Below are 13,550 nucleotides of genomic sequence, written 5' to 3' on the forward strand. Positions count from 1 at the left end.
TATGGAAGATCAATAGCCTATGTAAGAAACAACAGCTGACATAAAATTGAACCTTGTGGAAGTCGACTAATATTGTAAATTATTAGCTAATTGTTTTGCGTTGCTTACAATATCTTAATAGCTTAGTTGTCTTAAAATATGAATTTCAGTACTGAGAAAAGCCAAAATGTTGAGCCCGCCTTTCAGAATGGAGGCTCAAGGTACGTTTATGATCAACCTCGGTTTTGAAAATGACTTTTTCGAATGCTGTTTCTGGTAGTATACGACAGTTACATTCTTAAAGCAATTTCGATGCAAGAAAATGTCGCCATGCTTCCTGGTTTGGATGAAACGAAGTATGAAAATAATAAGCTTTCCGCGGAATCTAACTCATTTCACTGCTAAAATCCCATTAACCATTCTCTTAAGTCTTAACGGTTTTGCCAACTGAACTACCACATGGATAACTGGGTGCGAATGGGAATTTGATGTTAGTGAGTGAGGGTTTTGAGAGGTGAAAGTTGACATAATTCGTATCAGCAGAATACGCACATAGCTACAAAACGATTACGATTACACCGTTTGCGGTTGTAAGGTGCCCGCACCACAGTAATGAAACTAGGACTTGTTAATTTTAATTGTCTGTGGCATGGACCAGGCTGTGCTTAAATGCGGCTCTGATCCAGTCATGTGTTATGCGCTCTACACAAGTTGCATGACATTCGAAAAAAGGTGGAAGATTGTGATTTAACGGTCCATCGACTATGAGGCCATTAGTGACAGAGCCCAAGAGGACAACACCAGGTTAGGAAATCAGGTGTACCATGTTCAAAGGAACCATCTCGCGATCCACCTTGAGCAATATAGGCACAGTACGGACAACCTCAGTCTGGATATTCACTATGAGAGTTTTAACCCCGAATATTAATTCGAAATTCCGGTTTGTTAGTTTAATCACTCGCTGATCGCATTCGACTCATAACTTTTTGAACTACAGCTTTTTTTGGTTTTCCATTGATTTACGGAAACCATTGTAATAATAACTCGTATTCTGTGTGTGTGTGTGTGTGTGTGTGTGTGTGTTTGTGTGTGTGTGTGTTTGTGTGTGCGTGTGTGTCTGTGTGTGCGAGTATGTACACATGTTTTATTGCAGTTCGCACCGGGCTCCCCGGAACCGATCATAGAGGTTGGTACTCGGTTCGAGCCCGGGGTGGGGCACTACCACCTGTGCCAGCCCACAGCCGTGGCGGTGGCGCCGGAGCCCTCGGCTGAGGTCTTTATCGCGGATGGCTACTGCAATTCGCGCATCGTGGTGATCAACTCGCAGGGCCGGTATCTTAACCAACTGCCTCGCTACGACGGTAAGTCTCCGTATAATATCATCTTTTGGGATATTGTAGCCTTACACTTATCTGCCTGCAAAAGAGGAACACTGGAGAAACTAGTATCGGCAATGTGCCATGTTCTTGTGTAATACGATACTGATGTATTGTTCTTTGACCATTACAGATATCATTATGTAATATATCCAGTGGATTTGCTATTTGTTTACCCCTCTGCAAATTCTGTCTCAACATAACAGTTCTTTAACACTTGTAACTATTTCTACAAACAGTCATAAAAAATGCTGGTCAAATTTCTACATGCAGGTAACGACATGTTGGAACTGTGTTTCTGTTCTACACTACTGGCCATCAAAATTGCTACACCACGAAGATCACGTGCTACAGACGCGAAATTTAACGGACAGGAGGAAGATGCTGTGATATGCAAATGATTAGCTTTTCAGAGCATTCACACAAGGTTGGCGCCGGTGGCGACACCTACAACGTGCTGACATGAGGAAAGTTTCCACCCGATTTCTCATGCACAAACAGCAGTTGACCGGCGTTGCCTGGTGAAACCTTGTCGCGATGCCTCGTGTAATGCGTACCATCACGTTTCCGACTTTGATAAAGGTCGGATTGTATCCTATCGCGGTTGTGGTTTATCGTATCGCGACATTGCTGTTCGCGTTGGTCGAGATCCAATGACTGTTGGCAGAATATGGAATCGTTGGCTTCAGGAAGGTAATACGGAACGCCGTGCGGGATCCCAACGGTCTAGCAGTCGAGATGACAGGCATCTTATCCGCATGGCTGTAACGGATCGTGCAGCCACGTCTCGATCCCTGAGTCAACAGATGGGGACGTTTGCAAGACAACAACCATCTGCAAGAACAGTTCGACGACATTTGCAGCAGCATGGAGTATCAGCTCGGAGACCATGGTTGCGGTTACCTTTGACGCTGCATCACAGACAGGAGCGCCTGCGATGGTGTACTCAACGACGAATCTGGGTGCACGAGTGGCAAAACGTCATATTTTCGGATGAATGCAGGTTCTGTTTACAGCATCATGATGGTCGCATCCGTATTCGGCGACATGGCGGTGAACGCACATTGGAAGCATGTATTCATCATCGCCATACTGGCGTATCACCCGGAGTGATGATATGGGGCGCAATTGGTTACACGTCTCGGGAACCTCCTGTTCGCATTGACGGCACTTTGAACAGTGGACGTTACATTTCAGATGTGTTACGACCCGTGGCTCTACCCTTCATTCGATCCCTGCGAAACCCTACATTTCAGCCGGATAATGCACGACTGCATGTTGCAGGTCCGTTTGGGCCTTTCTGGATACAGAAAATGTTCGACTGCTGCCCTGGCCACCACATTCTCCAGATCTATCACCAATTGAAAACATCTGGTGAATGGTGGCCGAGCAACTGGCTCGTCACAATACGCCAGTCACTACTCTTGATGAACTGTGGTATCGTGTTGAAGCTGCATGGGCAGCTGTACCTGTACACGCCATCCAAGCCCTGTTAGACTCAATGCTCAGGCGTATCAAGGCCGATATTACGGCCAGAGGTAGTTGTTCTGCGTACTGTTTTCTCAGGATCTATGCACGAAAATTGCGTGAAAATGTAATCACATGTCAGTTCTAGTATAATATATCTGTCCAATGAATACCCGTTTATCATCTGCATTTCTTCTTGGTGTAGCAATTTTAATGACCAGTAGTGTATTTATTTTAACACAATCGCTAGTTAAAAGCTGTGCTTGGGTTAAGATTTCGGTACACAACAACAGTTCCTGGTTGGCTGGAGTTTCACAGAGAATGGGCACTATGTAAGACCCAAGTCCGTCTTATTGCTACGAGAAATTCAGCTTGAGACAAACATCAAACATAGTCCTAGCTCGCAGCGTAGGTTGTCAACAGAACGATAACTGTCATGTAGTTATTAAGCATGCAGGGATGGATACTACACAGTCTTAGTGTCAGTGCGCGGCAGCTTTATGCCGCTTCTACACCACGAGATCGCCTCACGTGACACGACGTGCAGGAGGAGGCAGTGACTTCGGCCCGCCGCCTGCTGAGTACGCGCGACGCCGCCGGTTGTGGGAGTGGTCGCTCTGAGTCGGTGGCTACAGCAGCTTGTAGTCTTCGATACTTCTGTTTGTTTTTTCAAGTGGTTACTCTGTTTTGAAACACATTTGGCTCAGTGGATTTTGCAAAGTACTCAGATGTAATACTGTCTCTAGATGAAAGGGCTCAAATGTTGTTATTACTGCCGATGTTTTCTGGCGTATTTATATTCGAGTGCCGCGCAATTTAAATATAGAATTTCATCATCATCCTCTGCCTGCACTAGGCTTTGCTTGTTAATCCGAGTCTTTCCATCTGGTTTTGTGACTCCATTTGTTTCTTCATCCTCTTCCTTTGTATTTGAATTGCATTTTTGGTAGTCTGTCACTCCCCATCCCACTGATAGGCTCCTCCAATTTCCTTCTGTATTCCTCAATTTTTTTCATTGGTAGATATTAATAAGCCACAGCTGCAAAATACTAACACGAATTCTTTACAGACGAATGGAAAAACTAGTAGAAGCCGACCTCGGGGAAGATCAGTTTGGATTCCGTAGAAATACTGGAACACGTGAGGCAATACTGACCTTACGACTTATCTTAGAAGAAAGATTAAGGAAAGGCAAACCTACGTTTTTAGCATTTGTATACTTAGAGAAAGCTTTTGACAATGTTGACTGGAATACTCTCTTTCAAATTCTAAAGGTGGCAGGGGTAAAATACAGGGAGCGAAAGGCCATTTACAATTTGTACAGAAGCCAGATGGCAGTTATAAGAGTCGAGGGACATGAAAGGGATGCAGTGGTTGGTAAGGGAGTGAGACAGGGTTCTAGTCTCTCCCCGATGTTATTCAATCTGTATATTGAGCAAGCAGTGAAGGAAACAAAAGAAAAATTCGGAGTAGGTATTAAAATCCATGGAGAAGAAATAAAAACTTTGAGGTTCGCAGAAGACGTTGTAATTCTGTCACAGACAGCAAAGGACTTGGAAGAGCAGTTCAACGGAATGGATGGTGTCTTGAAGCGAGGATATACGATGAACATAAACAAAAGCAAAACGAGGATAATGGAATGTAGTCGAATTAAGTCGGGTGATGTTGCGGGTATTAGATTAGGAAATGAGACACTTAAAGTAGTAAAGGAGTTTTGCTATTTGGGGAGCAGTTATTAAAATAACTTATGATGGTCGAAGTAGAGAGGATATAAAATGTAGACTGGCAATGGCAAGGAAAGCGTTTCTGAAGAAGAGAAATTTGTTAACATCGAGTGTAGATTTAAGTGTCAGGAAGTCATTTCTGAAAGTACTTGTATGGAGTGTAGCCATGTATGGAAGTGAAACATGGACGGTAAATAGTTTGGACAAGAAGAGAATAGAAGCTTTCGAAATGTGGTGCTACAGAAGAATGCTGAAGATTAGATGGGTAGATCACATAACTAATGAGGAAGTATTGAATAGGATTGGGGAGAAGAGAAGTTTGTGGCACAACTTGACCACAAGAAGGGATCGGTTGGTAGGACATGTTCTGAGGCATCAAGGGATCACCAATTTAGTATTGGAGGGCAGCGTGGAGGGTAAAAATCGTAGAGGGAGACCAAGAGATGAATACACTAAGCAGATTCAGAAGGATGTAGGTTGCAGTAGGTACTGGGAGATGAAGAAGCTTGCACAGGATAGAGTAGCATGGAGAGCTGCATCAAACCAGTCTCGGGACTGAAGACCACAACAACAACAACAGATATTAATCTTAATCCTGCTCTAATTTTTGTATTTCTGGTTCAATCTTTTCTTGCGTATCCTGCTACTGTCTGAGAAACCTCATTTCTGCACTCTCGATTCTTAGTGTGCCCTTTTCGCTGCTATCAAAGTTTCACTCCCTTACATCAAAACAGAGAGTGATAGTGTTTTGTAAAATTTCAGAAGTATCACTTTTCTTACTTTCCTTTGTAAGGTTCGTCTCATAGCACCGTTCATTAAGCTAAATTTCTCTGCCTTATGCCGAAAATAAGTTTTGTCTTCATTCGATACTATGCAGTATAAGAATATTTAAAATTTCTTACACCCGCTGCTATTTTCCCATTTATCCAATTTTTGACCTAATTTTTTTTATTATGAAATAAACGCCTTCGCTTTTGTTTTGTCCTGCAAACTGATTAAAGCAGAGAATCTTTGCAGTTAATATGCTGCTCTTTGCAGATTATTCTCTCTGTTGGCAATACTTGCTCGGCGCCTGCATATTGCAATGTCACTATATAGTCTGGGTTTTAAATTCAAATGTTCAAATGGTCTGAAATTTTATGGGACTTAACTGCTAAGGTCATCAGTCCCTAAGCTTACACACTGCTTAACCTAAATTATCCGAATACACACACCCATGCCCGAGGGAGGACTCGAACCTCCACCGGGAGCAGCCGCACAGTACATGACTGCAGCGCCTCAGACCGTTCGGTTAATCCCGCGGCTGTTTTTTAAGATTAAGAGAGTAAAATAGTATTGCATTTGTCCATTCCAAAAGGAATGTATTCATGTAGATATTACAAAACGTTGGTGATAAACTGCAGCCTTGTCTGAATCATGATTTGATGCTCACTCTATTCTGGTTACCACTGCCTGCAGCAGATATTTGTGATTCTTCATAATACCTCTCGTAACTGCTGTTTTGTTTGTGGGTGAGTGCAAGTAATAAACGTTTTGTTGTTGCAGCTGACATGTAGAAAAGTATATCCTGCTACATTGTCATTCCAGCACAGTAGTTAGTTTATGTAGGATAACTTCAAATATTTTATTGTCTTATTCCCAAAAAATATTTCATTGGCCTAATTTTCATTAACAAAAACTATAGAAACAGTCATAAGACCTGCATTTCTTACCTTCCTAATTAGCGTGACCCTTTAGATACTTGTTCAAATATGAACTACAATTTATGAATTAAAAACTGTCATTCCCACTTGTAAAAATTGTTGTTAGTCTTTACTTCCCTTAACAACTGTTATCCTTTCAAAAATTGACAAACAGGTATATAAAGAGCAAATCCACTAAAAGTAACACATAATATGCTGAAACAACTACTCGCGACGGAAAAATAAATTAATGTTGACCTGCACAGGCAAAATTTCCATACTGGTTTCTCTACGTTCCAGTCTCGAACATTTCACGTTTCTGCGTGCAGTCGTTCACGAAAAGTACCTGCTCTGGTTACATTTGGGATTAATATATAAAATGACGTCAGGAGGGGTGTGACCACTTGCAATTTTATAATCACAGTAACTTGTTTCACTTTTACAGCTCATCTCCATAAACCCTTCTTCTTTCTCTTCTTCTTCTTCCTCTTCTTCAATATTTTTTCGGATAAAATTATTGAGAGTTAATACGTAATAATAATTCAGGAAAGGTATCTTCCAAAGCTACACCTTACGTCTTTGCTTGTTTAATCACAGTTGGATTCCATCTACAGCTCTGCTCTTTTCCCACATCTTCTGAATGGTCTGCTGCGGCCCGCAGCGTCTTCCTCCCTTGACCCATCCTCTTCATCTCAGAGTCGTACTTAGAGCCAGCTACCCCGACTGGTGTTGGATACATTCAACCTGTATCGTCCCCTTCATTTTTGCTCTCTAAGGCTGCCTCTAGCACCATGGAAATTACTCCCTGATGCCTTAAAACATGTTCTGTTATCCTGTGCCTTCTTCTTGTTGGTGTTTTCCAAATATTTCTTTCATCGCTGATTTTGCGCAGTATTAGTTACCTTGTCAGTCCATTTATTATCAAATACGTAAACCAGATGTATAGTTGTTATCGTACTATCACGCTTAAAATCGCCAGGTAACATTTAAAGTATGCTTCTTCACTAGTCAACCGCCCGATAAACATTCTTCTTCTGTCTGTGGGCATTAGAATATAGGCCTGTTGTGACTTTTTTTTATCCTTTTGGTCTTCCCATCTTTCCTATGGTCATTCCACTGTCATTTGTCTCTCGGAGCAGACAACCATGTCTTTTTAGGAACTAGCAAGGTGTAGTGATGTCTCATTCTTTGCAACTCTGTCCTTATTTCATTTATTTTCCTGCCTTTTCTCGTACAGCCAACTGTCTGTCTCGAAACATGACTTCTGCTGCATTTAACCTACTGTCTTTCTCTTTCGTTAAAGTCGTATGTCACTTACATACTCTAGAATAGAATTCGCCAAGATTTTGCACAATTCTATTCTTACTTTTTTTTTAAATTTAAGCGTACCATTAAAGTAATTAACTCTTGCTACTTTGTTCACAGTTTTCGCTTCTACTGGAAATGGTAAGGTGTATTCTACTGTGTAGAATAAGTTTACTGTTACTATTAATTTTTTTCTGTTACTTTGCTACATGTAATAGGTTTTCTGAGTAAGATGATTTTATTCTTGGTCGAAATAGCAAGGTCATGCCTCACAGGTATCGGGCAGAGTTCATGAGATGATTTCTGTAAGGACTCTTTCCAGCCAGCGATTAGCACAACTGTAACTACATATTTATTATTTCGTGCCCTGTGTGTAGTTATTAATCTCCTGCAATTAATGTCCCAAAACAGCATCTATTACAAAATTAACATGTATGGTGGACGTGCTGCATACTTGTCGTATACCTAGATATGTCTTTTTTCTTATAATCCACCTTTCACACAGTACTGACCTACATATCTAAGTAAATCCGTTTCATTCTATAATAAGATGTAATGGTAATGTCTTCTCCTACAGAATGGTATACAGTTTTCGATAGTTAACTTTATAAAATGCTTCATGTATACATAAATTTTTCTTTCTAATATTCTTTGATGTTTCCCAGTTACTTCGCTGGGGATAAATACATTATGTACGTCTAGATTTCTTCCTGCGCGAAAGTTTGTTTGCTTTTCTACCAAAATATTTCTTACTATTTCGCCTTGTCTTTGGGTTATAACTTTTTAATGCATCTTTGACGCTGTGCTGAGCAGTATCTTCACTGTAACCTTAACCATTTGTGACTTGCCACTGACAGTTATTAATGACAGTAAACAAAAGTGCATACGTGTCACAGCGTCCTTTATTGTTGATGCTCTTCATGTGTGTGTAGCCCTATTTCATCGTCCTGACGATAAGATACTTCGACGGTCCAACTGCCCACCATCTTCAGGTGAAACTGCAGGTGCACCATCACGCCGGAACTGAGGTAACATCAGATACGGCGGCTCCTATACACCGGGAGCAGGCCGCTGCAGTAATTTGCGTTTTTTAAACGGATCGGAGCGTGGAATGTCAGATCCCTTAATCGGGCAGGTAGGTTAGAAAATTTAAAAAGGGAAATGGATAGGTTAAAGTTAGATATAGTGGGAATTAGTGAAGTTCGGTGGCAGGAGGAACAAGACTTCTGGTCAGGTGACTACAGGGTTATAAACACAAAATCAAATAGGGGTAATGGAGGAGTAGGTTTAATACTGAATAGGAAAATAGGAATGCGGGTAAGCTACTACAAACAGCATAGTGAACGCATTATTGTGGCCAAGATAGATACGAAGCCCACACCTACTACAGTAGTACAAGTTTATATGCCAACTAGCTCTGCAGATGACGAAGAAATTGAAGAAATGTATGATGAAATAAAAGAAATTATTCAGATAGTGAAGGGAGACGAAAATTTAATAGTCATGGGTGACTGGAATTCGAGTGTAGGAAAAGGGAGAGAAGGAAACGTAGTAGGTGAATATGGATTGGGGCTAAGAAATGAAAGAGGAAGCCGCCTCGTAGAATTTTGCACAGAGCACAACTTGATCATAGCTAACACTTGGTTTAAGAATGATGAAAGAAGGTTGTATACATGGAAGAACCCTGGAGCTAGTAAAAGGTATCAGATAGATTATATAAGGGTAAGACAGAGATTTAGGAACCAGGTTTTAAATTGTAAGACATTTCCAGGGGCAGATGTGGACTCTGACCACAATCTACTGGTTATGACCTGTAGATTAAAACTGAAGAAACTGCAAAAAGGTGGGAATCTAAGGAGATGGGACCTGGATAAACTGACTAAACCAGAGGTTGTACAGAGTTTCAGGGAGAGCATAAGGGAACAATTGACAGGAATGGGGCAAAGAAATACAGTAGAAGAAGAATGGGTAGCTTTGAGGGATGAAGTAGTGAAGGCAGCAGAGGATCAAGTGGGTAAAAAGACGAGGGCTAGTAGAAATCCTTGGGTAACAGAAGAAATATTGAATGTAATTGATGAAAAGAGAAAATATAAAAATGCAGTACATGAAGCAGGCAAAAAGGAATACAAACTCCTCAAAAATGAGATCGACAGGAAGTGCAAAATGGCTAAGCAGGGATGGCTAGAGGACAAATGTAAGGATGTAGAGGTTTATCTCACTAAGGGTAAGATAGATACTGCCTGCAGGAAAATTAAAGAGACCTTTGGAGATAAGAGAACCACATGTATGAACATCAAGAGCTCAGATGGAAACACAGTTCTAAGCAAAGAAGGGAAAGCAGAAAGGTGGAAGGAGTATATAGAGGGTCTATACAAGGGCGATGTACTTGAGGACAATATTATGGAAATGGAAGAGGATGTAGATGAAGATAAAATGGGAGATACGATACTGCGTGAAGAGTTTGACACAGCACTGAAAGAGCTGAGTCGAAACAAGGCCCCCCGGAATAGACAACATTCCATTGGAACTACTGACGGTCTTGGGAGAGCCAGTCCTGACTAAACTCTATCATCTGGTGAGCAAGATGTATGAAACAGGCGAAATACCCTCAGACTTCAAGAAGAATATAATAATTCCAATCCCAAAGAAAGCAGGTGTTGACTTGACAGATGTGAAAATTACCGAACTATCAGTTTAATAACTCACACCTGCAAAATACTAACGCGAATTCTTTACAGACGAATGGAAAAACTAGTAGAAGCCGACCTCGGGGAAGATCAGTTTGGATTCCGAAGAAATACTGGAACACGTGAGGCAATACTGACCTTACGACTTACCTTAGAAGAAAGATTAAAGAAAGGCAAATGTACGTTTCTAGCATTTGTAGACTTAGAGAAAGCTTTTGACAATGTTGACTTGAATAATCTCTTTCAAATTCTGAAGGTGGCAGGGGTAAAATACAGGGAGCGAAAGGCCATTTACAATTTGTGCAGAAACCGGATGGCAGTTATAAGAGTCGAGGGACATGAAAGGGAAGCAGTGGTTGGGAAGGGAGTAAGACAGGGTTGTAGCCTCTCCCCGATGTTATTCAATCTGTATATTGAGCAAGCAGTAAAGGAAACAAAAGAAATTCGGAGTAGGTATTAAAGTCCATGGAGAAGAAATAAAAACTTTGAGGTTCGCCGATGACATTGTAATTCTGTCAGAGGCAGCAAGGGACTTGGAGGAGCAGTTGAACGGAATGGACAGTGTCTTGAAAGGAGGATATAAGATGAACATCAACAAAAGCAAAACGAGGATAATGGAATGTAGTCGAATTAAGTCGGGTGATGCTGAGGGAATTAGATTAGGAAATGAGACACTTAAAGTAGTAAAGGAGTTTTGCTATTTGGGGAGCAAAATAACTGATGATGGTCGAAGTAGAGAGGATATAAAATGTAGACTGGCAATGGCAAGGAAAGCGTTTCTGAAGAAGAGAAATTTGTTAACATCGAGTATAGATTTAAGAGTTAGGAAGTCGTTTCTGAAAGTATTTGTATGGAAGTGAAACATGGACGATAAATAGTTTGGACAAGAAGAGCATAGAAACTTTCGAAATGTGGTGCTACAGAAGGATGCTGAAGATTAGATGGGTAGATCACATAACTAATGAGGAGGTATTGAATAGGATTGGGGAGAAGAGAAGTTTGTGGCACAACTTGACCAGAAGAAGGGATCGGTTGGTAGGACATGTTCTGAGGCATCAAGGGATCACAAATTTAGTATTGGAGGGCAGCGTGGAGGGTAAAAATCGTAGAGGGAGACCAAGAGATGGATACACTAAGCAGATTCAGAAGGATGTAGGTTGCAGTAGGTACTGGGAGATGAAGAGGCTTGCACAGGATAGAGTAGCATGGAGAGCTGCATCAAACCAGTCTCAGGACTGAAGACCACAACAACAACAAACGACTGTATTGAGATACTGTTCATCGGCGGTAGATTTTTCAGGCTGGAGCAAACATGTTGAAGCTCCATACATCGGTCATAAACCGTGCGAATAGTCTGTCCAGTATGAGCCTTCCCGCAATGGCAGGGAGTTCTTTTATACTCCAGCCTTCTTTAATGTCGAATCGTCTTTAACCGATCCAGGAAGAGCTCTAGTTTTGACCAAAGCCAAAAGGGCCCTTTTAATACCGTATTTTCCAAGGATTCTTGAAATTTTCAATGAATACTCCCCGCAAAGGCTAAAAAAAGCAGCTGATTCAGATGATGGTCCAAATTGGAAAGCATGACCAATGTTATGATCAGTACACCCATTTTGGCCTGAAAACGACCTTAAGATAATCCAGTCCCTGCGTCAAATATCAGAACCCGAAATAGTGTAGGTTCTCTTGCCTAGTGTACGTAAAACACCGGTGTGTTGATGTGGTGGATGACAAGTAGTAGCATGGAGGTAACGGTTCGTATTCGCCTTTTGAATAATTTTAACTGCGTTCATCCACGAATCAAAGTTCCGATGGAAATTGAAAAAGACGGGAAATTACCTTTTTTGGATGTTTTTAGTACACACAAAGAAAGAAAATGGGACTTTCGTACGCAGTATGTACCGTAAACCTACGGATATGGACCGTTATCCACCGCATCAACGCATGGGAGATTTACGTAGACTGGGCAAATGGGTTTATGCTATTTCGGGTCTGATCATTTGACACACAAACTGGATTATCTTAGGGTTGTTTACAGGCAAAATGGATATACTGGTCATCACATTGTTCGTGCTTTCGAATTTGGACCACCAAGTGAACCAACAAAGGACACTTGTAAATCAATACTTTTTTATCTTTGCAGGGAGGAATTCTTCGAAAATTTAAAGAGTCCTCGCGAAATACAATATTAAGGGGGTTCTTCTGCCTTTGGCCAAAACTAGAGCTCTTCTTGGATCATTTAATGACAGTTTGGAATCGAAGAAGCCTGGAGTATATAAAATTCCATGCCTTTGCAGAAAGGCTTATACTGGACAAACTATTCGCACAGTTCATGATCAATGTATGTAGTATCAACGTCACATACGTTTGCTTAAGCGACAAAAATCTGGCGCCACTGAACGTTGTCTCAATGAAGGGCATAGTATGTCATTTAAAGAGACGCAGGTTGTTGGTCCTGCTTCCCGTTACTGGGATTGTGTACGTAAGGAATCCATCGAGATATGATCATGTGATGACATTATTAATACAAATAAAGGTTTTGCTTTAAGGAAGATGTGCAATCCTAAATCAACAACGGTCTGGTTTTCGTCCTACTGCATCTTGATTGGGGATTCACCGCTATTGTTAGTTTCTACCGCAGGCAGCGCTGCAATTCTTCGCTTCGCAGAGGGCAGTTATTGTGCTCCTCGTGCACACGCAGCTGTCTGCTCCTGGGGTATAAAGGCGCCGCCGTATCTGATGTTACCTCAGTTCCGGTGTGATTATGCACCTGCAATCTCACGTGCCGGCCGCGGTGGTCTAGCGGTTCTGGCGCTGCAGTCCGGAACCGCGGGACTGCTACGGTCGCAGGTTCGAGTCCTGCCTCGGGCATGGATGTGTGTGATGTCCTTAGGTTAGTTAGGTTTAAGTAGTTCTAAGTTCTAGGGGACTTATGACCTAAGATGTTGAGTCCCATAGTGCTCAGAGCCATTTGAATTTTGCAATCTCACGTGAAGATGGTGGCCAGTTGGAATGTCGAGAACGATGAAAACCGGCTGGATATCCATGAAGAGCACCAACATATACACACATAAAAAAAAGTTTTGCATCACCTCGGTTTCCAGAACTCCTTAAGATAGACGTTGACTGTAGATATTGTAACACAAACACAGTCCCTCTAACTGTTCAGAGATGTCACTAAACACGCCCAAAGATGTAAATAGCCATGCATGAACAGCAGCTATTAGCCTGAGAAGGTCCAACAGCCGATCAGTTCCAGTCATTCCACCAGGAAGGAGGTACACGACTCGTGCTGTCTGTAGTTCAGCCATGCCTAGACGGTCAATACCGCGG

At 41.7% G+C, this 13,550-nt stretch overlaps 1 protein-coding gene across 1 annotated transcript in view; it reads left to right on the plus strand.

Moving 5' to 3' along the window:
• LOC126191162 (peptidyl-alpha-hydroxyglycine alpha-amidating lyase 2) overlaps positions 1-13,550 on the plus strand; it is a 140,805-nt gene that overhangs the window by 51,187 nt on the left and 76,068 nt on the right. Inside the window, exon 4 of the mRNA XM_049931934.1 lies at positions 1,133-1,340. Within this exon, the coding sequence (XP_049787891.1) occupies positions 1,133-1,340 (208 nt within the window). The remainder of the gene's footprint in view (positions 1-1,132; positions 1,341-13,550) is intronic.

The sequence above is a fragment of the Schistocerca cancellata genome, chromosome 6 (assembly GCF_023864275.1).
Source record: "Schistocerca cancellata isolate TAMUIC-IGC-003103 chromosome 6, iqSchCanc2.1, whole genome shotgun sequence".
NCBI lineage: Eukaryota > Metazoa > Arthropoda > Insecta > Orthoptera > Acrididae > Schistocerca > Schistocerca cancellata.